We start from the raw sequence: 25,842 nt of genomic DNA, 5'->3' as shown, positions 1-25,842 counted from the left end.
TCAGCAGATTACAAATCTTAGGATACTATTAAGTGAGCATTTTCTTGAATACTTCTGATGTATTTCCCTTTAACTCCAGTGATGGAACCAGCAAGACCTATGAGGTCCCAGCTCCATAAACTTCTGATCCATTGCAACATTCCTAAATGCAGAATGGGTAGAAAAGCATTTAGGGGAAAAGCCCAGGAAGAAGGCCATTATCCCTCTTCTGCCTAACACAGAGATTCTGCTGTACGTCCCCACATTTTGGGGACGTCCTCACATCACCCCTATGAGGTAACATTCTCCACACTCAGCAGATGGTAACTTGAGACTGCTGTACTGCACACAGCCTGTAAACATTATTTGGTGAAACTGTAAATATGTCATTGCACAATTTTTGGTAACTGTAGTTGAGTTCTGACCACCTGTCAGTAACAAAAAACTGAGATTCTCTGGGCAGGTGTATTGCACTGTGGTCTCATTAAGTTTACCTGCTATTACAGCTGAGAAAGAAGTCAGCCAACTCCAAATTTTTAGCCTGTGAGGCTTTGCCTTCTGGAACACACAACCAGAAACTGACCCTGAGACAACAGTATCAGCTGACAAAACAGGAGGAAGAGCCAATTCTTACCATCACATACATGAGTTACTGCATGTGTTTTAAGACTGCTATTACTGAAGCTCATTTTTTACCAGCACTATGTTTTGTGTTATCTAATTGAATAAGGAGGTAAAGAACAGTCTTGTTTTTTCTGCTACTCATGTACTCATTGCTTGACATATAAACAGCAATCTGTATGATCAAGTATATTGCTTATTATTTCAGGGAACAATATGCATACTATGGACTTGGTCAACATCTTCATTTCATTGCCTTTTCCTCAAATCCCAGCAAGACTGTAGTATACAGACTACCTAAAGGAGTTGAAAAAGTGTATATGGATGATAGGTGCAGAAGGGAGAATTTAACACAGATTTTAAATTGTTTTGTAGAGAGCTGACTGCATATGCAAATATAACTTCCCACAGTTATCACTCTAAGGGCCATCATCAGTAAAAACACCAAGAGCTGTGGTGCCAAGGCTGACAGCTCATGTCCCTAAGGCAAAGCAGGTGCTGCAATGCCCAACAGCATCACACCAGTGTGCTCACTGAGCAAACCTGACCTGAAGGCATAGCCCAAAACATTTTTCCCACCGAAAATGCATTACTACTGCACATCACACACAGTTCCTCTCATAACCCCTGGATTAGTTTGATCTAGAAATAAAAGTTTCTATGATAAATTTGACAGCTGCAATAACTACAGACTCAAATACACCACTTTCTGTTTGTACTGGCTCTTTTGTTTAGACTGAAGGACTCACATACAGAAGAGCAATGGATTGTTTCCATTTTGTTCAAGTCTAGACAGTCTATATTAAAAATTAAAAGTTGTGTTCTTTTGAGGTTATAGGTGTACATCTTCAGCAGATGCACAGCTGCAGCAGAAAGCATCTACAGCACTTCACTGGGGCCAGGCTCCCTCCCCAAGCAGAGTTTGAACTGCTGACTCCCATTAACCACAGCAATCCCAATGGAGACTCTGCATACACTATTTACTTTTCCAAAAGATGCCACGTTCTAGGTTCCTCTTTGCTGTTAGAAAAACAACTTTGCACTTGAGGAATGTACAGTGTGACTAGTCTGTATAATCGACACCACTGGTATGTAGTACTTCCTAAACTGCTGGTTAAGCTGTAAAAATCACTTCCTTCATGTCAGCACTATAGGTAGCAAACAGGCTAAGAATTTCTCCTCTCTGATTAGTGAAGGTCAGCCTCTGCTGATTCTCCATGTAAAATTAATTTGAAGTTTTCATATAAGACAAAATGTATTTATGAGCAAAGTCAGTGTAAGAGGACAGGCAAGGCAAAACATATTAAGAGTCCCTTTGGTTTATGATAATATTGTTAGGAATGCAGAATTAAATAAGAATACAAAAAACATTAAATGCAAAGTTAAATACAATACAAACTTTATTAAAAATAGGTTGCAAGTGAAATACAGTAGAAATGGGAAACTACAGCAGTTTTGATGTTTTCTTTTCAAATAATGCACAGACAAATATGAAAAGCACTTTTACACATATTCACACTTGACCCGAATGCCCAATAGCGGCCAAATCCACTCAACTGAAGGTTATAGGTATTTTTTTGCTAAGCCTTTTTCGGAGTCTAGCAGCAACAGTAATTCAGCCACAGCATAAGTTTTTTTCTTCAAGAAAAATTTGTCACTGTAAGGCTGCTAGTGTTCTCAAGATAAATTGGGAGAGGCTTGCTTTTGCTGATGAACAGACATAGCAAGCATGCAGATCCTTCATTAACACTTTGAACCAGTTTAATCTTCTACTTCATATTTAACAGGTGAAACGGTAAAAGCACACTTTCAAATAAGAAACCTGAAATACGTAAAAAATATTTACACTCCAATTTTCATTAACTCGCATTTATTTATCATACAACTCTTATTAAAAGTGATTTCTTTCCTAAGGCAGTGAAAGTCTACCCCTTTGTATTTGGAAGTGTGCACAAATCCCTAAATATATATTTATAAGAGAACAATATGATACAGGAAAAAAAAAATCATCTAAAGCCAGTAAAGGGCTTTGTCAAATAGAAAATTTGTTTGGAATCACAATATATATTGTCTTAACATCACACAATGAGAAAGACTCTGATGAGGTCCTTATTCCCAACATCATCAGCCACATAAGCATAGCTGAGGAAATAGTGGGAGGAAAAAGATTAACAATTAAAAATTAAATAAGGCTATAACAGTGTGAAAAAATAGCTTGAACTGCCAAAAAGGCTTTCAGAACAACCGTAATAGGATGTCAGTAAAGCCAGCTAGATGGAATGGGAGCTCACTAGCACGGCTTCCTCAGCAGGAGCAGGGATGGTTCCTTGCTAGCACACCAGCTCTGTTAATGACCTTATGAACGTTCCCACTTCCAGACTGCAGTACTGTATTTGAGGCTTTGCACTTCAAGTCTTCTTCTCTAATATGCCAGTTGATATCTCCATAGGAAAAAAAAAATCTATTGCTGAACTGATAATAACAGACTTATCAATACTGTTCCAGGCCTAATTGCCCAATAACTTCTAATACAAATTTCTCAGAAAACATACCCACGTGTTCTGCTCACCTTCTAACTGTAATCCTTGCCTACTAACATTTTGGTCCTAGCTGATGAAGGGCCACTAAGTGTAGCCTACTATCTATTGCTTATGTAATTTTTAATTAAACAGGTATCCAAAGGTTGTTATCTTCACATTTTTTCAGAGTCTGAAGCACAAATAGTGGGGATACAACAATGTAGACTTTTCCATAACTACAGATAAAATCTTAGGCATCCATTTTAGACCCAACAAATACATAGGAATAGAGACATTTTTATTCCAAGATTCTATCTAGAGAATGTGTGTTATGCCAGTACTAAGTAATGGTAAGGTCTGTATTGATATGCTGATCCTTCTATGAACACCATACATACAGTATGTCACACTTGCATATGAAACCTTATTTAAGGTGGCCCAGATATTGGGTTCTTGTCAACCTAAAATACTAATTTCTAGTGCACAGTTTAGTTTAGGCAGTTCAAGCTATTCTCACTCTCTCTGCTCAGCAGCTAAAACAAAAGTGTGTCTGTAAAACACCAGGAAACAGAACTTATCTTTGACAAGTGCTACTTGGTCTGGTGCAAAAGAACTTTACCCCCAAAACAGAAAAAAAGTTACCTTCACGTGATTCATATCTTTAAAAATTTACAGTGCTTTCATTGTATAAACCACAAGCTCCTGGCAAAGTAATCAGTTTTCTTGCTATTGCAACATCTCTAAGTCTTAATTAACAGTCTTAGATATAGAGGAATCAAAGTCACTCCTTTCAGAAAACATTCATTTTCTGCTCATACTTAGTAGTGTGCCCCCAATCTCAATCCCTCAATTTGGAGATGATCCATTACATCTGATAAGGTGCTTTAATCTTATTTTGTGTTCAGCTCATTTTCCAGTTCCATTAGTTTCCTAGAAGCTTTTACTTTATTGGATACATCTTGACCCTGTGAAAAAAGTCGCTGGCGTTCCCTGAACGTCAGGTTTTCTGGTGCTCCAGGCAAATCTGCATCTTGACTGGAAAGGAAACAAAAAATAATTTTTATATTTCTCATCTACAAGAGCCTTAAATATAATCATTCTTGATTACATGAATGACAGCTTATTTGACTACAGCAAAGTTCTGTGTTCTGAAAGGTTTTGCTCCTCACACATACCCTAAACTCTGACATTGTGCTATCACTTAAGAGAAGTTCATGACTTGACCATTAATTGCATGTCAAAATAAATGGAAATGCTTGCAAATTTCCAACATGGATGGCAGGTTATGAACTAAGGCTCTGCCTGTGTTAGCATAGCATTACTGCTTTAGCTAAACTAGAGCAGTTTTCTGTGGTGGCACATTTCTAAGAAAAAGCGCTGGAAGACAAACCTTTTCTTGTCCCATTATCAGTATGCTACATGGTAAAACCTGTATGAGCTATATATATACAGCTAAATCTTTTATGCTTATTACAAGTTTTTTAAGAATCCCACTAGAGAGATACTGTTCAGCTTTATAAATACATCTAAACCAGCTGAAGTTGCTAATTTACAGTGATCATTTGGTTTACTTGTAGTGCCAAAACTTGTTGCTGTTCAGCAGTGCTTCAGATCATCTAAGGACTTGCAGAGATAATTTAGTTGTGTTTTATAGTAACCCATAAGAGAGCCAACAGCAGAACTCTGGAGCAGACCCCAGAGATACAACGATGACAACAGAAAATACTGCAGAAGCTAGCCGAGTCAGTTGTATAAAAGTTGATGGACTCCTGTATATCACCTTTTAGATCTTTTGTCTCTTGGATCCCGATAAACTTCCCCAGCAGCTGCTCCTGTAGATCCAGTGTATGAATTTACTCCTTATGCAAAAGAAAGAAGTAAGTTTAAGGACAGCAGCTACAACACAGAAGTTTTATACTGTATTCCTTCAAAAAGGTGCAGTGCTTCTTTCAAGAAACAATCTCAAATGAGAATCATAAATAATCAGAGCTCATGTGACTTCTAGAATATTTAATTCTAGTACTAATAAATTTAAACTCTCTTAAAATGGTCAGTTTTATTAATTCCTAATTTTAAAACCCATTTTGTTTAGATTATCCAGCACATGCCAAATCATGATCTTTATCTTACTATGCCTTATTGTAAAACAGATACTAGAGGCTGTTCAAGGAGAACAACAGAAAGATCAACACTCTTCATTATCCTGCAACAAACTTCACAGGAAGTAAGTTAGCTGTAGCTCCTCTCTTTCTGAGGCTAAAAGTAAGCAAAGATTAGTATATACCATCTTTGCAATTCAGCAGAATCAAAATCTTAGCCCCTGTTAAGTCTGATACACTGAAACTGCATCACTCAGAAGATGGCCCTTTCCTCCCACCTCTGAATTTAAATTTCAAGTCTTGCAGCACTGCACCTTTAAGTTGATAAAACACACAAGTTTTACACATTATATTAATTCCTTGTAAAGGTCACAAGACAAAACCTTTTATTTCCAATCAGAAGTTTAATAATTTAATTTATATATTTAAGACCATATTCTCTTAACTGTCAGGAAAAGAGTAAAAAGAAGTGTTGCACACTACTCAGATTTGTCTTCAGACAGTTCTGATCTCAATATCATTCACGTTATGTCTTGTGAACCTTCTTTGGCACAAAAGGAGATGTTTGCTTCTTCCACTGGTACATCTAACTTCTCAGAAATACTCAGTAATTCTGAGCGAGGCTAGAACACATAAGCCAATTTAGCTAATGTGTTCTAGGCCAAATTTTTTCCACCAAAAATTTGCAGCAAACCAAATCATACTAGGTATGCCAGGCATATAAAGATTTTTTTTCCTCTCAGTTGTGAGTCTTACATTCCTGTAAGTACTGCCTTCCCTACTTTAAAAAGCTTGTGGCTGGATCCACAAGCTGTGGCTCATGGTTTCATTTGCGTTTGGATAGTGGTTTTCATTTGAGTGTTGACTTTTTCCTTGGTGAGCTGACAGACCCAATGGTCTTTAAGACCCAGTGGAAGAAAGCACGAGAGCAAAATTTGCAGAAGCATGGTTTACTAGAGTTAACACTCAGAACAGGAAAGAGCTGTAAAGGACAGGAATGTAACAGAGTCAGCGAGATGGGAGATGGTCAAACTGCACAGTGAATTCTGCATTTTGTGCAAACGGCTTTGTACGTTACGCAGGCAGTCTTCATAGAAGCTTGAGCAATCAAGTGAAGTTAACCTGTTCTCATGGCTATTTTAAAAATTATGAAATAAGAGTATTCAGAATTAGTTCTATGGTTTATGAATTAGGCTATTAAAGGCGAAGCATCATACTACAATATTCCTTAATCGTTACCAAAAACCTAACCAAATCTTTGAAAATTGTCCTTTTGATAGTTTTCCAGGAAAAACAAATGTGCACAAACAATACCACTGAACATTTCACTTTCCTGAGATTCATTTTTCAGTTAATATTAACAGAAAGCAGAATTAGAAATGCAATATATACTAAATAACATTCTGGGTTGTGGATGATGGGAGGCAGGGAGTGTGGTGGTGACAACTAGTGACTCCTGGCTCTAGTGTTGCCTAATTCATTACATGTACAGCCTTCAAAGTGCCAAAAAGGGAAGGGAAGCAACGGCTTTTGCAAGCCTACATGCTGTAATGGACGGCACATTTTACTTTTTATTACAGTCAGTTTCAAATAAGAATTCCTAGAAAAAGAAAGTCCTTTGAAAGAAAAAAAATTAAGTACAGACATAAAGCAGCCATATTTCATGTCAGAAGCCTGCTATTTCAGAATATTCTTAATTCTTTGTGATATCTAGTGTTCAAAAGCTGAAGTCCTCCTGGTACAAAATTGGCTGTGGGTTTATCAGTGATTTCACATGCACGTAGTAGGCATTGTAGCACACAGCAGGTAGTGTCCAGAATTATACTCCAGTCTAATGAAAACATACTCAAAAGCTAAAACATTCCCTCACCTTCCTTTAAGATTCAGAACCTATTACAGACCCAGAGAGGAGTGACAGTGGGTTTGCAGAAGAGAGGCTATTACCACAGAGACTACTACATCCTGAGATTTTTTTTTTAATGCAAGTTGGGTGTTGTGCTGACCACAAACAGTGGAACTACTGATCATCAACTGCACCAGTGGGACAGTAATTATAACTGAGCTAAACCATCCCTTCAGTAATATTAAAAGCTACACAATACAGTGCAGAGCTTCTCTTCAGCACTGGAAGCAGTTCAACGGTAGCAGAAGCTAACCTGACCTGAAAAAGAAAGGATGCTAAGTTTCCTTGCTGGAAAATGATGACTTGAGCCTCAACTGAACAGGATGTGGACAAGCAGTTCAGTGGCCTTGTATATATCCTAAATCAGATTCACATATTATTGCAGTTGGATTATAAGTGCTTCTAATAAATGGAACCTATTTGGAGGCTCATATCCTCCCCTATGCTCAGGGCACACTGCTGAATAAAGCAAGTGAGTGATTTTCCTAATTAGTTAGGTGGCCAAAAAAGTGATGAGGGATGTAACACACTATAGGATTCCACCTGTGCCACTGAGACTTGAATCCAGCAAACAAGTTGACCATTCAGCTAGAAGCCAGCATAAACACCTTCTCTTGGGATCTCAGGTGACTTGCTACCTTTTTCATTTTAGAAGCATGAATTGATCACATAGAGTTGGTTGTCAGGCACTTGTTAACTGCCAGTGCAAGTAAAAAGAATAAACTAGGAGAATGTCATGGGCCACCACCTTCAAAAGAACATAGAAGAAAACAAATGGAGAAGTACCAGCAGATGCTGCTGTTTAAAGACAAAGTATTATATCAATAGAGTGCAATCTTATCAGAGTGAGACATACTCAAAGAAATATACAAGATTTCTCATACAGCAGCAGTTTAAAAAAATATCCCCACATTTTGGACTGAATTAGCTTTGAATTCAAGAGTATATTCAACTAGTACTCAGCAGGCAAAATATGGTGCTGAAGTTACTGGCAGCTAGAACGCTAAGTGAAATTAAACTTCATTATGGTTGGCTTGGAGGTATACAACAACAAGATGAGGAGTCAAAGAAACAGAGGTGTAGAAGGGAAGGAGTAAAGCAAACAGTGCTAAGATGAAATTTAGATTTTTGTCTCTCTGCAAGGAAACTGCACTGTACAAACCAGAAATTCAGGAATGGTGCCTAATACATGAAACCAACTGCAAGACCTGTATTTCTCTTGGTGCTTGTGTATTTAAGATCTACATCTACAAATGTAATTTTTAAAGCCATTTGCACACACTAATTAAAGAGAGAGAACCCTGGTACCAACAACAAAGCAGAAGATAAGTTCCGTCCACGAACCCATTAGGAGAGATTTCCTGTGTTCAAGAAAGGTGCACTTCCAGATGTTCTGAGTAAACAGCAGTCAGTCATACAAAACAAATCACTTAGAGATACACAGTGAAAGCCAAAACCAACAGTACTTCAAACTGATTGAGTAGCAGTTAAAATAATTTCTGATTCATACATGAAAGATGGAATTTTTTTCTTTTGAAAAGTTTGGGTAAAGAGAAGAAAATTTGAGAGATCAAAATAATTAAAAATTGAAGGATTCATATTAATATAAAGATTTAAGTTAGATCACCAGAGTGAAAACAGTGATTAAGGGAGGGGGAAATCACAAAATAAGTGATTCAATCTAGAGCCCTGGAGTTGAAAATACAAGGACAGTTTTGTAGAGATGACTTATTTCATTGTTTCTACCTTTAGAGCTGCTGGCATGGATGAAACTTGGTTTGTTTGATGGGGGCGGGGGCTGGCTTTTTTTGACAGTAGTACTGTTGGCATTGACAGAAGATGACTGGAATGAGTTGGAAAGAAAGATGCCATCTGAAACTGGGCGAGGCTGGCGGGAGGGCTGCTGTGGCTTAAGGGTGGCAGGAGGAAAGTCACCATAAGATTTTCTTGTGCTGGAGTACTTATCCTGACCTGCTAGATTGGAATCCTCCTCCTCATCATCATCATCATCATTGTAAGCAACAAACTTGGCAGTATAAATCGTGTCAGGGGAGAGGACCTGTGTTTTGAGGTAAGAGGTGTTTCGCTGAGGTGGGGGAGGAGGAGCGTTAGATGAAGGGGTTGGGGATGGGAGTTCATATTCCCGTGGAAGTGGAGGTCTGTACAGACCAGGCTCGTCAGGTTCCAGCAATCTTCGTTCAGCTTCATCGTGCTGCCTGCGCCTTTCAGCCTCTAAGCGACTGTAATACTCCTCTTCCTGGCGCCTCTGAAAGCCCAGAGGAAACAGAAACACAGTGGTCAGACATTTCAATCCATGAGATTTAAACTTTCCATCACTGAGCTACAAACATCTTCCGTCAATCTTTTTTGTCTCATTTTCTGGCTATAAGCAGGGCATCTATACGGACTCATACAAAGATTATTTACTTCTAAGAGTGAATGATTTTCATGGGTGCACTGGTGTTTGGCCAGTGGTCAAACCGTCACATTTGCAAAAACCAGCAGCCATCCAGTAACACAGTGTAGCTGTTATTTACAGATTTACCACTGCCTGTGGTCACTAAAGAAACTGCCTGTGTAAACTAAGGGCATTCCAACATTTACTACTCAAACTGTAAATACAGTTAATAAGGTGCAGATTTACTAAACCTGTAGAGAATCTGTGGGAGAGGAATATAACTAAAATTAACTACCACCTTAAAAAAGGAACTTTGTAATTTTGTTTCATGCTTATACAATGTAAATTAGTCAACAGAGCCTTGGAATGGATGACTCCTAACAAAGTTTTTAGTATAAACACCAGGAAAACTACTTTCACACAAAAAAATTATTACAAAGAACTTTTCCAAAACAGGCAAACAAATACTGTTAAAAGGCATTTGAAACAGAAACTATACTAATGATATTTATATGAGGTTACAGACCATTTAAAAGGTCATGAAATATCTTCTATGTATTCTTCCTCTTTAAGACTGTTCTGTTTTTAAATTAAATAACATTTAATTCTGTTCAGTTCTTGTCTCAGACACATTGTAAATTAATACAAGGGTTTATTCAGTAGTTTGGTAACACATGAAGTGTATTTGGGAATTGTATGTACATTACAAAACCCTTTGAGTATAAGCATAGAATAATTTCTGCTGGGAATATATGACATTTGAAATAACCATCATTTCTGGTTTTAATCCACGTTTTAAAAAATCCACCCTAATGCTTATCTGTCCAACACTGAGTCGGTCATCCTGAAAAAATAATACATAGATCTGATCTTGTTCATCTGCAGCAAAGACATGAAACTCATCTCCTTGTACTACTCTCTAAAACCATTTTACTCATGGTATTGAGTTCTGAGTTGGTAGAAGTATCACAGTTAACATCTGTCAGTGAAAACTCTTTCAAGTGTGATCCAAATGTCACTTGGCTGCCTCATTGTCAGAAGTTAAGAAAGCCATAGTTGTTTTCTCTTGGTTGCATTTTTTAAGGTCTCGACAGCCTACTTTAAAAAACCTTCCGCACTCCAGATACACCTTCCTCACTTCTCTTATTACCACCTCTTCCACTCATCAAACCATACTGTTTATGGGAAACAATTTAACAAAGCCTGAAAAATAAATGAACAAAGTTAATGTATCTAAAGTCTGGGGGCTTTTTAAATGTATTTGCTCAATCTTCCAAGATGAACAACTTTAAAAGCTAGCCTTCTTTCTGAAGTCAGTGTTACTAACAGCAAACTGAACAGAAGGAACTGCTTTCTCTAGGAACAAAAAGTCTTAAGAAACATGCTGAGTCAAGTAAGTTGCTTTGTCTTCTAGTTTTATCAGTAAAGCTTCTCATATTCATGTATAATGTTTCAACGGAACCCTACTACCCTTTATATTTATAATTTGACTGCACACTCATCTGCTGAAATGATTTACTTGCTTTGTAGAAACCACTGTCCTCCCATTGTCCAAACATAAAAAACAATATGGAATATTTATCACAACTTCATCATATTTCATACTTCTCTCTGTAGCTATATTAAAAAATACTACAGAAATAGCTAAGTGCCATCTACTGGGACACAGGAAAACCCAATAGCACTAACTGAGCCATAATAAAAAAGGTATGCAATTTAAGATGGGAGCTGAAGGGAAACAGGAAGTACCTGATTTCTTCCATGATTTTCAGAAAGGCTCTGAAGGTAAGAGCCTTGCCACTGCTAAAAACCATCAGGTACTAAGCCTGCAGTACTGTTTCTGCAATACCAGTCAACTCCAGCCAGACAGCAGGAATGTTTAATTCCTATTTGTTTAATTCCTTTTTGGTTTGGACAGGCAAATTGAAGCCTTGGGCCATGACCCTTATCACCAGGGCTACTGTGTTTAAACCCTGCTGACCCAACACTGAGCTGGTACTGGCCAGGCTGAAGAGGAAAGGCCTGCAAGAACCCCTGTGGCACTCAGAAGACCACAACCTTTTCTTCAGCCTCTCTCCTGGTCCGCTCCTCCTCTTGCTGTCTGCGCTCTTCTTCCTGCCTGGCCCTGTCTTCTGCTTCTCGTTTCCGCATTTCTTCCAATTGTTGCTGCCGTCTGCGTTCTTCATCCTGTAACTAACAGAGACACAATTTTAATTGGTCACTCACATGGGCAAGATGGGTCAAAAATGGAACTAAATACTGGCATCTAGAAATAACTCATTCAGCAGAAAATGCTATGCTACAGATCCATCAATATAATTTCCAGTCATTTCAAGTATGCTTTGTTACACTGGCTTGCCTAAAATCCCTAAGGGAAAAAAAGAAAAGCAAAATAGAGGTGCACAGAACTATATACATAAAAACATAAATTACACAGGGAGACATTTTTAGCAGTCATGTATGCAGTCACGTATGAACCCCCAGTAGAAGACCAAGGTGACTCATGTTCCAAAGAGCTTCAACAACCAGAGTCTCACTGGTACAGTAAAATGAAATTAAATACTTGGAACCAAAAGTCCACAGCTCCAGCAGTCAATTGTTTTTTTCATTTTGGATTAGAACTCAAGCACCGGAAAATCATGACTCATTAGTCGAAGGGTCAATCCATTTAAAGTAACAGGCTCATTCATCAAGTTTGCAAATATTCCCAGAAAATAAAATCTCCCACTGTATCTGCAGCAGATGGATTTTGGAAAAAGGAGAGAGTGAAGGAACGAAAACTTTTGACTACTGGGATGAAACAGCTCACAAGAACAACTCATGTCCAACAGACAACACTGGTTTATATACACGCATGATGCTGCACAGATAGGAAAACTGAGGACAATCCAAACTTTGCATGATTCCTTAAAGCTAACAGAATATAAGCCCTTAATGGACAGGAATATTCACTGGCACAGTAATACAAGTAGAAATTAACTGGACTACATACTGTGTTATTTCTTAATGTTGCCTATGTTTTAAAGTAATTTTTTTTCCCTCCACATATTTTTTTAAAAATTCTTATTAGTACAAATCAACAAATTATTTGATCTTGCTGCATGTAACAGGATACTTTTCTACTCCTGGATTTTATTTTACAATCCAAATTCACGTACAGAATAAGACCCTTAAGACACAAAGCAGTACAAGAGAGAAAGAGAAATTAAATAGACTTTGTGAGGGCAATCCCCATGCAAGTATCTACCTCCCCAGTTAAATAATAAAATAGTATAAACATTTGGTTAATTTTTTTACAATTATTTCCCCCATTGTTCATTTTTGAGCATGAAAGCTAAAGAAAAAAATTAGTTTGATGAATGTATTTTAGAGGATGCTACCTCCAAGTAAATTCCCTTTATTTAGGGCTAAAACTTTGTCATTCCTAACTGAAAACAAAGATGAAGATCAAGCTCAGTTTGCACTGCAGAGCAGGGAATGGAGTAGTTAACCAACTCCCTACTTGGATTAGGACTTCTTGTCTTAGTTATTAGAAAGACATTATTTTAGGAAAGGATAAATATTGCTGTCAAAAGGAAAGACAGCTAGTAATTCACATGAGTTTGTAGAAGATAAGTCATTTCCTCTTAATAATAATAATAAAAAAAGAAATTAAAAAAAAAAAAAAGGCAAGCAAAAACTGCATGGGGAGAAAATACAGGAAAATTCCTGTCCCAACTAAATTAGAAAAACACCCTGAACATGGCAGTTACTGCTCCCAGGTTATGGCATAGATGCCTTACTGCTTAGCAGCAAATATTCCTATTCAAAAGCACTTAAATGGTAAAGAATTTCAAACTAAATTATAGAGAAAGTAGAACTGGTTTATTTAATTGTCTTCTGACCATAACTAAAGAAAGAAGGCAAAAGTTACCAAGCTGCCTACCTGGGAATTGTTGTTAGCATCTGAATCGTAAGAAATACGAAGACAAGTGTATTCAGGTCAGAGGCTATTCTAAACATAATACATATAGGAAAATGGCTAAAAATTGTATGGAAGGCAGAAATGAGAAAACAGAAACTATTAAGAGATGGCATTTCATTTCCTGATGATCACTAATTAGTTTCCATTTTGGAGCATTCTCAGATGAAGGCAGGGAGCAGTGGGATGATGAGGTATGTCAGATCACTTACAGGAATGTGTCTATAATTCTGTGTGTACAACGGTACCCAGTTCTAACTTCACCCCAAATTTTCAAGATGCAAAGGAAAATTAGATTTGCATCCCACTTCTAGTGAGAAGGCTGTAAGATTCCCAGGTTGAGTATTTTGATTGGGGGCTTCTCTATCCCAATCAGTTTTTCTCTTGTTTAAAAGTCATGTTTTCACCTGTTTTACTGTACTTTCATTATCTCCTCCAAAGCCACGTGTTTATATTTTAACAGGGAAGAACAACTAATTTGTACAGCCAGAATGATGGAGAAGAGCATTCTCCCAGCTGTAACTGAGCAAAGCAGCTGAGCACAAAGCACCAATTCTTTTCCCCTGCTTTGACCCAGAGCTCTACTGCAAAGTGCCAACCATTTGCTCAGCCACACAACTTTGTCTCCCTGTTGTCAACATACACTCACAGCACTACTCCTACACCTAGGAGGGCAGAGAAGTCCACGTTTCTTCCGAGCTACTGCTCCTGGTAAACGGGTCAGTGGGCTGATCCTATATCAGGAAAGTTAAGATACTCACAGGACTGGCAGGCCATTCTCAAATCCAGGAAGTCTCAAATTTCAGAAAAACTTAATTTCTCCAAGCACTGCTTATAACACTCTAAAAGATGCTCCAGGAGAACTTTAAATTTATACCTATTTATTTAATGACAGCTTAAAAGCTGTGTTAGATCTCACAGGGCTTGGGGAATTTAAAAAACAAACATTATCTAAGCTTACAATTCTTGTATTAACTGTTCATCACCTTCTTTCAGCTTTGGAATTAGCAGAACAGCTATCAACAATGCTCACCCTAGATATACAAAGAAAGCATAAAACATAACAAAGTTTTGTTGGTTTTGTTTTTTTTTTTTAGAAACAAAGTAGCAATTACTTGGGTATATGAAGTGGCATTGTTTAGATGCATTTATGTCTTGAAAGTCATGTGAATGGGATAAAAATAATGAAATTATGAAAAAGTGGTATTTGCTGGTGTAGTGTTCAACTATTTTAGAATTAGCTTGGTGTCTTTTTTTAAAGCTAAATCTATGAACATCATAAATCATCAACTAAATCAGGCCATGCCTCCATCTAGCCCAGTATTCTGCTGTCTCTGACCATAGCAAAAAGAGCTGTACATGAGCCTGGCCTTTTCTTCTACCATTCCCCCAGCATTCAGCACACTACTAGAGATGTCAGCTGGTACAGCCTTGTCTAATCCTCTGAGCAGCTGTTTGCAGGCGTGATGTCTATGCATTTGTCTAATCCATTTTTCAAGCTGGTGATACTGTCTGCCTTTACAACCTCCTGTTGCTGAAAGATCCAGATGTTTGCAGTCTGCTTGGAAAAGCCTTCTATCTATCTAGCTGCAGCTCCAGGAATCAAGGTTTGAGCAAAAAAATAAAGGTAGTAATTAGAAAATACTGATAAGATACTATGTCTGAAAAATCCATGACTCCTGGCTTGTCCTTAAATTCAAGAAGGTGAAATGCTTCACCTGTTTCACTGCTGTAAACTGTTTAACACTCACATAACACACAGATACAAAACCGAGCACCTTAGATTTTATAAGTTACCAGAAGTATGTATGTTAAAAGGTGTTTTTCCTTTTCATAAGGCAGTGCTGAATATTGAAATCCATATTTTGAACCAACACATTGACAATTTTTCCAAACAGCACAAATTAAAATTTACTAACATCCCCTTTCTTTTAGAACTAGTACACTAATTACACATTGATTGATTACAAATTGATTTGAAGGAGATGTGTTTCTACTTTGGAAGACTACAAAATTCCTTTTCCATGCCCAATGAGTGCAATAAGATACAAAATTAGCTGGAGTCATAGAAATTACTGCTCCAGTTTGAAAGCATGTCATGTTTTAGATGCAAGAGAAAGGTATTAACCAATAGAAACTAAAATGATATTGTAACTTAACGATTGCATGCTTATGCAACCGACTTGGAAATGTCAGTTTGGAAGTGATTTCTGAGTTTACAATCGATTTTTATGTTAATGTGCCAAAACCAAACACCTGCAAACAAGAGGGTGCCAGCATGTGCTGAATAAGTATGCTGTACTATTAGGCTCTCAGTACAATTTCCCTTCAAACTGTAAAGGAAGTATTCTTAGAGCTCTTCTAAAACCTGCATGGGTGAGCAAGGGAAAGGAAACAATCTTACCTCACAGCCTGTTCATTCAAAGTTATTAGTAAGATTTTGTAAACAAAATTGCACAAATCAGCAGATACAGTTTTATGTTACATCACTGCTGCAACAAACAAATCAAGTCTGCAAGCAGAACAAAACATCTAAGAGGAAGGAAACACAGGGAAAGGAATCACCATATCTGAAAACATTCAAATGCATGCTTGCAGTTAACTTACTGCTTACAGTATCATAATGATCTCTGAACACCCAAAGATGCCAAATCATCATCCAAAGCACATAGGGCTGTTATTATTAATAATAAGGAACTGAAATGGGAAAGAGATATTGAAGAGAAAGAAACAAACATACCAAATCTAGAACAGAGATTGCTGGCACAGCAGTCTGCTGCAGGTAGTAAGAAAGGGGAAAAAAAAGAAAGATGCACAGCGTAAATAAAGATAGGTTAGATATATGCTATTTCAAAAGCATTTTCTTTTATTTGTTTAGTTGGCTGCTTTAGAATGAGGAACTGAATGGACATAAACGTGAAATACAGAAATTAAAACAAATAAACCAAAATATCCAAATAATCCACCTCAGTAGTTCCACAAAGATGCTACTTAACTGCATCTCTAAAAGCAAAATGTAATCAAAATAAAAACACGAATTCAGTTCAAGGACAACTGTTATTTTTTAGTTTCAAAATGTTCCAAAAAGCTGGAAGAATTTCATGCACAAATAGTGTTATAAAGCCAGCACTTGTAGAGAAGACTAATATTGTTATGCAATACAACTGGCTTTTTTTTTTTTTATTAACATGTGGCTTTCTTAGACTTGCCACAGTAGAATTTTTAAGACACTGTTTGTTATAATGGCAGTTACACGTGAATTTTTTGTGCCCATAGGTAACTGTCAATGTGCCACAAATTGCCTGTTAGCAATGCTGGACTTTAGGGAAACCTGTTTGCCAAATACATATTTAGCTTTTTCTTTCTTCAGTTTCCAAGTTTGAGGTATCTATTGTTTTACAAAGTAATAAAGTTAGGCATAAAGGAAAAAAAAGGAAAGCAATGCAGACTGCAGCGAATATGAGAGGAGTAAGTTTAGGAAATGAAGCTGCCAAAACAATCGTGAACTCAAATCCTACTCAAGCCACCAGCTATTTCTGAATGTCAAAACAAGCATGTCCAAACATTTCTCAGGAATTAAACACTGCTTATCACAGAATTAAATCAACTTTTCAAGACAAACACAGAGAAGACACTGAACATATTACAGAGCTAGCTTTTAAGCCTGGAAAAGCATAGCTATTGGTATGTAATTTTGGAATCCATGCTGTTATTCAGGAAAGAACAGATTTTCATATAGACACTACTTCTCAGTAACAGTAGATTTATCAGAGTCTTGGGAGACAACAGCCACCAGCAAGTGGTTAAAAATTTCACCATACTATTCAGTTGTATTATCTTATTACATATATTACGAGCTTTCACAGAACTGAAGCAAACCTCAGATGTTGATTAAACTGGACACCATGAAAAATCCAGGCCTGTAGGAGTTGGAGCTCTAGACAGGGTGTATTAGCTATTATACCACCCAAAACCACACAGCTCAAGCAATGCTCCCTCCACTGCTGAGGTCAGCACTGAGGGGTGGTAAAGGTAGAGGTAGCAGCTGTATCAGACCAGCAAGTTGGAATGTCTGTTCAGCTCACTACTCCCTGGAAACAGTATGCATTCAGTGTCTGTGTTCATGACCCAAGACTATAAATAAAAACTTTTAGAGGTAAATACACTGGGGAGAGGAGGGAGAAATCACACTATTTTTATTCCTGATTCTCCTACAAGCTTCCATAATTTCAAATGTTTTTGCTTACCTTTCTGCAAGCAAATTTCTGCCATATTTTACCTTCTAACCATACTCTAGGCACATGGCAAAAAACCTTTATCCAAAGGAAACTTTTCTCACCCCAAAACCAGAAGTAAATTCAATTGCTAAAATGAATTCTACAAAAGGTAGCTTTGATACTTTCACAATACATTACTTAACTAATGAAACCACTCTAAGTTATTAATTTTAACATTCAAGCCATTTAAGAAAGTGTCATCCTCCTTTACTCTCTAAGAACATCAAAATACTCAAAGCATGAAAACCCACCAAGCTAGAAATTTACAGTATTTTTTTCTAGAAAGGATTTTACCCTTGCTCTTCTTTCTGCCTCCAGTCGCTGCATGATGAGCATAGTATCCACCTCATCATCCTCCTCTTCATCATCATCTTCATCCTTTTGCTTTGATTCCTGCAGTCGCTTTTGGAACTGCCACTCAAGCATGAGTTTGCGGAGGCGGTCATTTTCTTCCGCTGTACGATCAGGTTTGTTCTGGAGTTCCTGAATCTCTTTACTCAGCATGTCCACAATGTGCATCTGTTGCTGCTTCTCCAGCTTCTCCTTTGCATCCCGTTTCCACGGATCTGGAGAGAGGCTATCACCAGAGGACAGTTCTTCCTTGCTGATAGTAATGTACTGCAGATCTCTCCGCTCAATAGTCCGTGGCTGCTGTTGGGGCTGCAGCTCTCGAATAACTGTTTCTTGAGACCTTTGCAAAGTTGAGGGCTTTTCTGATTTCACTTGTTGAAGGGAGACGGGAGGAACCACAGGCTGAGCAGGAATTAGTGGCTGAGAACGCATTTGGCCCAGTTTTCTCTCCTGCTCACGACGTTTCCTTTCTCGTTCTTCTTCCAAACGTGCCTTTTCCTTTTCATACCACCTCTGATGCTCTTCTCTTTTTTTACGCTCAGCAGCAGCTACCTGGGAGGATGCTTGTGCTCCTATCTGATTTGGAGGAGGAGGTGGAGGCAGAGGCAAATCCATTTGTAGTTCATCAAATTCAGCAGCATAATGCACTGGAGGAGGTGGTGGCGGAGGGGGAAGATCTGTTCTGATGGGCTGGGAAATGGCCACTGGAGTTGGCTGGCTAGTGGCTGGAGTTTTCCAACGGCCAGGTCCACTTTTAGTTAAACAAGAACCAGGTGACACTGGTTTGGAGGAATGATTCAGGTGCTCTTGGCTAGATGTGCTAGAATCCACAGATGAATTCATCCACTGATCGCTGTCTGACTTCCGATCAATGTACTCCACATCCTTCCGTATAACAACTTCCAAACGATTCCTCTCTGGCTGGAAAGCTTTGTCTCTGAGCTCTTCCTGGGAACGAGCTACACGCTGAAAAATAATAAACAAGGCATGTGTATCACAGTCCATCCACATTAAAACATATTTGAAAACGGCTTACAAAACATGTTCTTATTACTGAAGGTAATTACTTTTAACGAATTTCAGCAATTCCATACCCAGGAGGTTTCCCAAAACCAACAATAAAATATTTTTCTCAGTCTTCTTAACTCACTCAAGCGATGGAAGACTTAGCAAGCTCCTGGGAACTGCCTGGTAACTGGACTGGGAGGAATTATGAATGCAAAATGGAGTTTAAGCTGAAAACCTCCCCAGCTCGCACAGTTTCTCAGGACTATCCCTGACACCCCCTCCCCCACATGTGAGTACGAGAGTCCTGGTAGCTCTGAGCAGCGGCTCAGTCATACCAGCTCTGCCATTCAGACTTCAACTGGCTTCACTGAACATCTTTCCTGTTGGGAAAGCAAACACAAAGGCTACAGACAGAGAGAGAGAGAAGAGCGCCTCTGCCTACCCTCCTCCATTAACAGGAGAGATGTCCTGCAGGAAGCTCCCGTTACTAACACAATTCAGGGTACAGAATCCAGGCAGGCAATCTAATTCTACCTGCTCCTGGAAGGTGAGCATAATGGGCTGAGATTTTTTCACTTTAGTGCAACACCAAGTCTTTTTCTATAGAATCTCTGGGTCCCATTGCACTGAACAACCACCTGAAAAGGAACACTGGACCATAAACCAGGATTATTAAATCTGTCAATGATTTTCTTGAAGGAAATATTCATGCTTTGAATGTTAGGAACTGCTAAGCACTGAACACATAATGCACCAATTATCAACAATTGACAGAAGACTAACAAAGCAAACTCCTTTTATTTTCCTCCATCAATGACCTTAACCACGACCTCTAAAGAATGCCTTCTTTGAGAGGAACAAGTGTATTTTTTATGCTCTATTAGTCCAACAGAGCTGAACACACAGTTATTTGTGGTAGATTTGCTGTAAAGATGCACCTAGTCAAAGTTTGCTAATGCCTTCAGAATAGAAAACAGGCATTTAGCAGCTTTTTTTATAAGCCCAGTTCTCTCTGCAAAGATTAAAAAGTATTTTTTTATTTTTGTAAAAGTTTTTCTTCTGTTTTCTTCTAATTTTCAACTTAAAAGAACTACAGTCTGGCAGGGAAAAACTATTAACACTTTCAGTGCTCATAAGAAATTAAACCTTCTATTTTGCAAAATCCTTTTCTGCCCTGCCTTCAGCCTTAAGGCTATAGCTCAAATTCAGTGACTGTCAACAACTTTAATAGATGGGCTTCATCTTTACCAGTTTTAACCACCTCATCTAAGCTACTCACTTAAGCTTGTTTTAAGCAGGGGAGAGATGCATGTCCAGGCAACAATTATCACAGAATTCAGTTAAGACAAATGGGTAGGAACCATTCTCTGGAGACACCCACCTCCCCTTCTCCCATCCCTGACAGAAAGCATGTAGATGTTAACTATGCAGCAAAGGTTAAGTGAGATGAAATCATGAAATGTGGAAGAGTTAAGCATGGAAATTCAGTAAAATACTTCTAAATCTATTTGCTAAAGTTCAACTTGCAGCATTCCCTATCAAAATTACCATCCTACTTGGAGCAAAGCATCTATTTTTTTAACAGCCCAAATAACAAGAATTTAATCTCTATAATACTAAAAAACCACCAAAATAAAAGTGACTTTTTACTGAATTCATTTGCCCATGCATGTGTGAGCAACCTATAAACAATTATTTCTTTGCTTACTTAGACAGAATCTCATGATAATTTACACAACACTTTTCCAAAAGTAAAAAATAAGCCTGTTGTAAGGCTCTGCTCTTATCACTAATTAAGAAACAGCAGGAAAAGGGAAAAAAAAAAAAGAAAAAAAAAACCCACCAACCAACCAACCAAAAAAAAAAACAGAACAAAACAAAACAACAAAAAAACCCCAAACCTCTATATTTTTAAGTCTGGTGGATTAGAGAAAGAAGATCATCCAGTAACTAGATTTAGTAGATCTAGGTTTAAATTCTTGTATGGATTTGAGTGAAGTTCTCACTAACAGGAGCCGAACAACACTGCGTTTGAATTTCTGAAAGTACAATGGTCATTCCATGTCAAGGTTCATCTACACTTTGATAATAGATATGATTAAGTTATATATTTCTTTTTTTAACTAGGAGCAGGGAATGTGTTTCAGGGAACACCCTGGTAAGGTGTCAAAGAACTGTTTTATTTCAATTTTAATATTTTATCACTTAAATTACACATTCTTCAGGCAAACATTTTTCCACGTAAACCTTCTTGGAAGAATGGAGATTTAGTTTGCTTTTCAGAAAGGCACAAAACATTTTACAAGATGAACCCTACTACCACCTACACCCCATTATCTCTACCAGGCGGATTAAAATATCGCAGATAACAGGTCTGCAGAACATGGCCACAAATTCTGGTAAAAAGAAGGGGGGAAAAATGCAAACTGAAAAAAACCAAACCATATGTTTCCTGAACCCAAGGCCACCTTGCCAAAAGTATTGTTCCCATCTCATGGTACAGTTGTAGAGAATTGACTATTCTGAAAAAAGTCTCTAGCAGTCCAGGAACGGAAAGCAAGCAGTTTCTTTCTGATTTGTTTCCTCATACTGAAAAAAATTACTACTCACCTGCATGGTAGTATTGATAGAATGATTACTTTCTGCCTGAAGCTGTGGTTTTTCTTCATAACTTGGCCACTGACTCTGAGCTGGACCCATTCGATCCTGCGACTTCGAAGCTGGGAATGTGAAATATTCTCTAGTATAGGTCTGTGTTGGGATGGGATAAGCTTCAGGTCGTGGTGGCAGAACCTGTTCCTGGAAAAGGGAGAAAAAAATAAGGTAGGATTCTCTAATCACATAGATCTGTATGGAAAATTGTTCTAAACATACTTTTTCCAAATATTTTCTTTTGGCTCCTAAGAGCATTACTCATCTGGGACAGGAGATGAAGAGGTTGCCTAGTATCAAATATAACTGTGGCTATGACTCATGTTTTTATGGCCTCAAAGTGAGTATGCAACATTGTACAAACCTAAGAAATCACAAGGACAACTTCATGAACAAAATTAAATTAAATAATTGAAAACTTTCCAAACCTTTCATTAGCTGTAATAAGCAAAACCCCACCCAGTCACAAGCTCCAACACTGTGGTCAAATAGTTCAGTAAGACACTGCTTTGACTCAAGCCCACTGACACTACTAACAGATAAAGAAAGTTTAATAGCCAGCATTTTGCTTGCCATTTCTAACCTCTGTACAAAGATTTCCAGTAGAGACTGAGGTTATTTTGGTGGTAGCTCCAGATGCATAAGCATTCTTTCCCCCAGGGCTTGGAGGCTGATCTGTTGGAAAGTTAAAGGAAGCATTTACAGACCTTAATAAAGACTTAATAAAGTAACAGTATTCACAAAATAACTACTATTTTGTCTTTAAGTAGTTCTAGCAAGAAGCTTGCTCCAAATGTTACCACTACACTGGTATTTTAAACTTAATCCATTTTTAAAAATAGTCACCCCCTTTTGAATACAACAGCCTCTAAAACTACTGGAGGAGGAATCTATCCCCAATAGAAGGTTAACTTTTCTTACTTGCTACATTGGGACTGGAACGATGATCGGCTCTGTTCTTCATCAATCTGTCATCCCCTGGCAGCTTCTTTGGTTCACTGTACTCTGTCCACGGCAGCTGAGGACTCTCAGGTGATCCATTTTGCGTGGAATTGTTATACAGCTCGAAACCTTCACTCTTTGGTCGGGGTTTACCTGAGCCACGGTGGTCAGAAACTGTAACAGTTGGATATGTAGTTTCTCCTTCTCACTTAACTACTGCCTAGCGTATTTTTTTTAAACCAGAGCTATCTTGAGCTTATAATTAAAAATTAAGTTCCCAGTAAAGCAAATGCTAGATTTAAAAATCTTTATTTTTTCACATATGCAATCCCAATCTTCTATCAAATCTACAGAATTCCCTCTATCTGTGTCCTTCAAAAGGTACCACAACAATTGGAAAAACTAAATATGTTACTCTGAAAGGTCTCTGGATGACTGAGACATATGGCATCTGGGATGGTGTTGTCAACTGTGATAATAAGGATTTGTTCTTTTAACCCATTCTTTCCTATACTGGTACTACCCTGTATGTAGAAAATGTCTTCATTAACAAAATTATTTCCTTTACAACAGTATTTTATATTGGACTTCAATAAGTCTTTTGTTTGTACCCTGAAGTAGGATAATAAAATAAAACACAGGAAAGCCTGCAAGAACTTCTTATGATAAGACACTGAAACTTAAGAAGATACATTTCAACATTTCTAGTTTAAAAAAAAAATTAAAATTCAATGGCAAAATACATTCCAGGGCTTCTGTTTACAATTATTTAACTCCTATTAATTACACTACACTCTGTGGTTACATAGAAGACATATTCTGAGAGGAGAGAAGCTCTTATAAAAAGGACAAAAAATGCCATTAAGTTTAATGCCCTTTATATTAATTATATTCCGTTTGTTAAAACAGAAATTAATTCAAATCAGAATTGTGTTTAAATGCATAACTAACTTTTGAAAGGTACATGTGCAAAGGATTTATTCATTACTAGACTAGGAAAATTTCAAGCACTATTTAAAACCAGATGAATTTCTGATAAGAAAGGAAATTTCTTTTTTTGTGTGCAATTAATTTCTTTTCTGATTTAATATTAGAGTAAAACTTAGAATAATTTACAGTATCATACCATTTTCTGCGTTCTTATGAACGCAGAAGGCAGACTTACAAAGCTTTCATTAACATCAATATTAGTATCTTTACCTCTTTGCATCATTGGGGATGGCTGATTAAGCAGGGTTGCCAGGCCATGGTAAATTGCTCCTTGTTTTGCTACTTCTAGTGTTACTACAGAACCTGTCCTAGTCATAAGTTCTGCTGCCCTGTAAAAAAAGGCAGAGCAAATAAAACAAAATTAAATTAGGCACTGTACTACTTAGTTCCCCTTACTCTCAGTAATCTGTTGCTTGACAAAGTACTCTTTTTCAGATTAATACTTAAAATCCCTTTGAAAAAAATTTCAAGATAATGACAAGAAGATAGGTTTATGCACACAGACTATACCTACTGACAAGTCCTATTTAGTTCCAGTTTCTGCTTCAAAGGTCGGAAGCCAAAGTATTTAAAATTAGACCAAAATAAAGATTGCCCAAAACCAAAATCCAAATGTGTAATACAATTTCTTCTACATAGATAACCCATACTGTATGAAAAGAAGAGAAAAATAGTACACAAACAGTTGAGCTTGTTGCGATGGTTATCCATAGGCAGTTATCAAACGCCAAGACAAAGCCCAAAGTGCAAAAATTATGAGCTTCTGCCCATTTTGGTACATTGTTAAGCTAACATTTTCTTTGTAAAAAAAAAACCAAGGAAAGCATTCTGTACCTCTCCTGGGACAGGCCCACCAAACTTCGACCATCCACACTAAGCAACTGATCCCCTGCAGCCAGACGACCATCCTAAATACGTGTTCAAGAGAAGAAAATTCATGTACCAATGCTAGCATGATCTCCATTAAAACAATCAATCATTCACACAAACTAATAAACAAAGGATTTTCAAGCATTTCCAAAGGCGCTTACTACTTTTGAAATTGATGAATTAAGAATATTACTAACCACATCTGCAGCACCTCCTTTCACAACAGACTTGACATATATTCCAAGTTTGTCTTGACCAGCACCCTACAGAGAAAAAGGCATTAATTTAGTTAATTTATATTTGATCTCTTAAGGACTCCACAAACTTTAATCAAAACTTTATATGAATAAGTAAACCTCTACTTTCTCATTACTTTTACATATTTTCAAACTGGAGATAAACCAATTATGAAGAGAAGAGCTCCATTCAATTGAAGTCATATGAAAAATTTAATAGTAGGCCTCTTAGAACTGCAAGCTTTGTTAGAAGCAAGTTTGAACAAAAAAATACATCAACTAAAACTCATACTTTAGAAGTTTGCTCTAGTCCCCTTCTAATAAGAAATACTTATTCTCACTTTTACACACGTTGTTACTTGTACCTCTTTGTATTATGCTTTTAAAGAGAACACTGTACCCCAGTGAAACAAGGTAAATTGCAGATTACAAGAAAAAGGAATAGAAATGTTTTTTTACATTCATTAGGACTGTAAAGCAGCCAGTGTAAAGGAATGGAGAGTCTCTTTAGCTTTACATAAACAAGTAAAGCAGACATAAGTATTTTAGAATTGACAGAGCCAATATTTAAGTCTATTGCAAAACCATGCAATTTTGTTCATAAAACATCTTTCTCAAAAGTGTTCTGCTACATCTTGAAAGGACTGTTAACAGTGAACTTATTGCAGGACAGATAACAACAGATACCAAGATACAAGAATGGAAGCATCTATTCAAGCCATGCTGCTGTGTCATCCACATGCTCCAATGTATAAGACACCACACAAATCAGTCCAAATGTTAGTATCACAAACCTTTAAATTGTCTCCTATAATGTAAGACTATTACTTGTCATTTATCTACTACAGCAAACGGTGCCATTTTACTCTGCACTTAGTAGAGTGCTAAGTAGGTTTTCAACAGAGCACAGACTTAATTTTAAGATCATTTTGCTAACTTAACCCCCCAAGTTGCTTTGGTATTGAACATACAGCTTCCTCCTTTTTTCCCCCCTCTTCCTTTTCAACTCTTTTGTTTTGGCAGCAAAAGCATGCAT

General features: G+C 37.5%; 2 protein-coding genes across 20 annotated transcripts in view; one reads left to right on the top strand and one right to left on the bottom strand.

The window, feature by feature from the left end:
* DACT2 (dishevelled binding antagonist of beta catenin 2) overlaps nt 1-25,842 on the top strand; it is a 420,082-nt gene that overhangs the window by 261,690 nt on the left and 132,550 nt on the right. The window lies entirely within an intron of this gene.
* Nucleotides 1,983-25,842, bottom strand: part of AFDN (afadin, adherens junction formation factor) — a 115,844-nt gene continuing 91,984 nt past the window's right edge. For 6 of the 19 annotated variants that reach the window (XM_030236327.2, XM_030236334.2, XM_030236331.2 and 3 more), the window contains 11 exons: nt 24,768-24,833; nt 24,535-24,608; nt 23,911-24,029; nt 22,690-22,884; nt 22,352-22,443; nt 21,727-21,915; nt 18,052-19,074; nt 11,578-11,712; nt 9,093-9,387; nt 4,900-4,978; nt 1,983-4,154 (listed from right to left, as the gene is read on the bottom strand). In XM_030236327.2, the coding sequence (XP_030092187.2) occupies nt 4,010-4,154; nt 4,900-4,978; nt 9,093-9,387; nt 11,578-11,712; nt 18,052-19,074; nt 21,727-21,915; nt 22,352-22,443; nt 22,690-22,884; nt 23,911-24,029; nt 24,535-24,608; nt 24,768-24,833 (2,412 nt within the window). In that variant the 3' untranslated portion in view covers nt 1,983-4,009. Of the gene's footprint in view, nt 4,155-4,899; nt 4,979-8,867; nt 9,388-11,577; nt 11,713-18,051; nt 19,075-21,726; nt 21,916-22,351; nt 22,444-22,689; nt 22,885-23,910; nt 24,030-24,534; nt 24,609-24,767; nt 24,834-25,842 lie in introns of those variants that run through there. The other 13 variants (XM_030236321.2, XM_050972640.1, XM_050972641.1 and 10 more) reach the window with 6 other exon arrangements.

This window comes from Serinus canaria, chromosome 3, assembly GCF_022539315.1.
Source record: "Serinus canaria isolate serCan28SL12 chromosome 3, serCan2020, whole genome shotgun sequence".
Lineage (NCBI taxonomy): Eukaryota > Metazoa > Chordata > Aves > Passeriformes > Fringillidae > Serinus > Serinus canaria.
This window is presented reverse-complemented; position numbering and strand designations above follow the sequence as displayed.